This window comes from Sinocyclocheilus grahami, unplaced genomic scaffold (genome assembly GCF_001515645.1).
Source record: "Sinocyclocheilus grahami isolate Dianchi unplaced genomic scaffold, SAMN03320097.WGS_v1.1 scaffold12.1, whole genome shotgun sequence".
NCBI classification, from domain to species: domain Eukaryota; kingdom Metazoa; phylum Chordata; class Actinopteri; order Cypriniformes; family Cyprinidae; genus Sinocyclocheilus; species Sinocyclocheilus grahami.
The window spans coordinates 3,228,764-3,231,802 of NW_015505191.1; the positions used below are offsets into that span (position 1 = coordinate 3,228,764).

Below are 3,039 nucleotides of genomic sequence, written 5' to 3' on the forward strand. Positions count from 1 at the left end.
TGAGTGTGGTGAACTGAAGAGGAGAAGCACCGTCATGGAGCTGGGAATCTGAAGGATCTGGAGTGATTCTGGATGAAGGAATTGTCTCTGATCTCTTGTCAGATGCTCGCTAACCTCATCAGGCATTATAGGAGAAAACTCAGAGCTGTTATTATGCCAAATGGAGGTTTCAAAAGCATTGAATAAAAGGGTGCCGTTAATTGTGTCCAATGTGTATTAGAGAAAAACATTTGTCATAATGATATTTCCCCCCCCCATTTTAAATTCTTATTCTCCAATGAAAGGTTAGATTTATGTGAATTTTTTAAAATAAAATATCAAAATGATTAACAATGCGGATTTATTTTCACAGCCGTCTTTGATCATATTTACCAATGGTGCCAATAATTCTGACCACGACTGTATTTATTTGATTTGGGGCTTGTTTTAAAATTTCAATTTAGTTTTGTTATTTACATTTACATTATATTTAAATTTGGTCATTTACCAGATGCTTTTATCCAAAGCGACATACAAATGAGGACAATAGAAGCAATCAACACCAACAAAAGAGCAATAATATGCAAGTGCTATATTAGTATATTATTATAGTGTTATATTTCAATTTCACAAAGAAATGTGCAGCATTTTGTCCAAGCAATAATAAAAGGACACATTTAATTTATAATTTGCCTTAAATCTAATTTTGTTAAAAAAATCGTGAATCGAATCGTAAAATCAAAATCGTGAATTGTGAGTTGAGTGAATCGTTACATACCTATTCTCTATGGAGGGTCTGAAAGCTCTCGGATTTCATCAAAAATATCTTAATTTGTGTTCTAAAGATGAACAAAGGTCTTACGGGTTTGGAACGACATGACATTTTCATTTTTGTGAACGAACCCTTTTGCATGGCTGAAGTATAGAGTGCAAGAGTATTGAGTATTTTTCCCCCTTAGAATGAACCAGTTATTAGTTATGAACCAATCTAACTAGCAATGGGGTGAATTACAAAATTATAGACTTTGATTTGAGGCAAAAAAAAAGTATTTGAAAACTGGACAAAACAGAACGGTACAAGACAGTAATTAACAGATTTTATGAGAGAAAGAACTTGATAGATAGATAGATAGATAGATAGATAGATAGATAGATACATACATTTATCTTATGGAGAAAATGAATGGGATTTTTACTTCAGAATCTGACTGTTGTACTCTATTCCTACTTATTACAGGTATTACTCTTTTATGTTTACCCTTAGATCAGTAGGTTTCTATTAACTTTAAAAGTTTGATTTCAGTTGGACTAAAACAATAATTCTTCTTACTTCAAAGACAAAGCTGACGCGTAATGTGTATTTAATCCTTCAAATATTAGACTGAGCAATGTCTTGTACGTAGACAGACGGATGAAGGCTGTGGTTTGACTACAAAACCCCCCACTGTTGCTCCATTATAACTGTAGAAATATTTTCAAATGTCACTTTCTATTTATCTCTTTTTTTTTTTTATCTTCAGAGTCTCCCAGATCTGTCTCTTGCTTATTTAGACTTAGACTCCAAGAGACAATTGGATCTACAAGGCAGAGGTAGCCATCACTCATATTAGTTTGTAAACAGTGTGTGTTGAATAATTTAAGTTGCTGTGCCATATAACATAAAGGTGGTTGTAGACATACTTCTCTGGATGTATTTTTCTAGGGCTCTATACCTGTGATGATTCCAGAATCAGGCCTACGGATCCTAAACAGGGCCACTGGGGGGCACCACAGGGCTCTCACTCCCCTTTCCTACCTTCAGGTGTTCCCATGGTACACCACTCCATTCTGCACCACCAAGCACCCCCAGCTGGAGAGTCAACGTATGACACTCTGAGTTTGGAGAGCTCTGACAGCGTGGAGACCAGCGTATCTACTGGCAACAACTCCGCCTGTTCACCTGAAAGGTGAGACACAGTTGTCAAGGGAACCCTTCGTTCTGCCTCCATTCCCCTGACAACGGGTCACGCTGCCCAATTTCCCCATAAATGTTTTTTTTTCATCCTTTTCCCAGAATAGTTCCTGGGTTGTTTCCATGACAACACATACATCGACACAAAGAGACACGCTATTCTTCTCGTCTTCAAAGTTTGGTCTTGTCCCGAGGCAGAACGAGCACAGAATGTCATTTTAAAGTATGTGCTCCTTGGAGCCAGGGAGGCTTCAGGTGTTTCGTCAGATGTTGAAGTCATGAAAAAACATTCTCTTGATGTTGCCCTACTTTTCAGCATCGATAGTCTGGACGAGAATCTTTGACCATGCATTCTTACATTTCGGTTAGATGTTTCAGCAGTTTTAAACTCCTGCAGCCCTGCTCACCCTCGATCAACCTTTTCCTTTGAGCTGGTAAACGAGGTCCATTTAAAAAGCATGTAGGTCCTTACTTAAAAGTGAAATAGGAAAAAATCACATACTCCTGACCCAGCAGGAAGGAGCATGATGCACATGATTTTTAATTTTTTAACCTGTGGCAAAAACGTGGTTGCCTAGGGCTTAGGAAAGATGTAGCCTGTAATATTCAGTAGAATTTGAATGAAGGCTGTTGTGATCTGTCTTGAGTGAGCACTCAGGCCCGCAGTGTCGTCTTCTGCCACTGGAAGCACCGCAGCAACAGTAACCGCGTGTTTCTCCCTTAGCAGCAATGGGCTGGCAGGACTGAGGCTGGAGGAGATGGAGAAGATGTTGAAGGAGGCCCAGCAGGAGAAAGCCAGACTGGTAGAGAGTCGAGTGAGTACCATTAATCTTTAATTGTCTGTGAAATATAATCTATCCCTCTCCCTGTCTCTCATATAAAAGAGATATTTTTCATGAATTTAAAAAGGAAGCCCCTGGTCCCTTTGGCATTACTGCATTAAAGATTGTTTCTTACCTACAAAGAGTGATAGACATGAAAGGCTGGATCTTAACAAGCTCTCCGACAGTAATACTCACTCAGACAATCTCTTGCTGAATAATTTTTTCATGCATCCCCAGTCACCCCGCACCGCACTGTGTATTTTATGTATTTGTATGTATTTTTTT

General features: G+C 38.6%; 1 protein-coding gene across 1 annotated transcript in view; it reads left to right on the forward strand.

The window, feature by feature from the left end:
- The window catches only part of phldb1a (pleckstrin homology-like domain, family B, member 1a), a 32,463-nt gene that overhangs the window by 25,387 nt on the left and 4,037 nt on the right, over nucleotides 1-3,039 (forward strand). Inside the window, exons 13-15 of the mRNA XM_016289382.1 lie at nucleotides 1,500-1,569; nucleotides 1,682-1,925; nucleotides 2,655-2,745. Coding sequence (XP_016144868.1) covers nucleotides 1,500-1,569; nucleotides 1,682-1,925; nucleotides 2,655-2,745 — 405 coding nt within the window. The remainder of the gene's footprint in view (nucleotides 1-1,499; nucleotides 1,570-1,681; nucleotides 1,926-2,654; nucleotides 2,746-3,039) is intronic.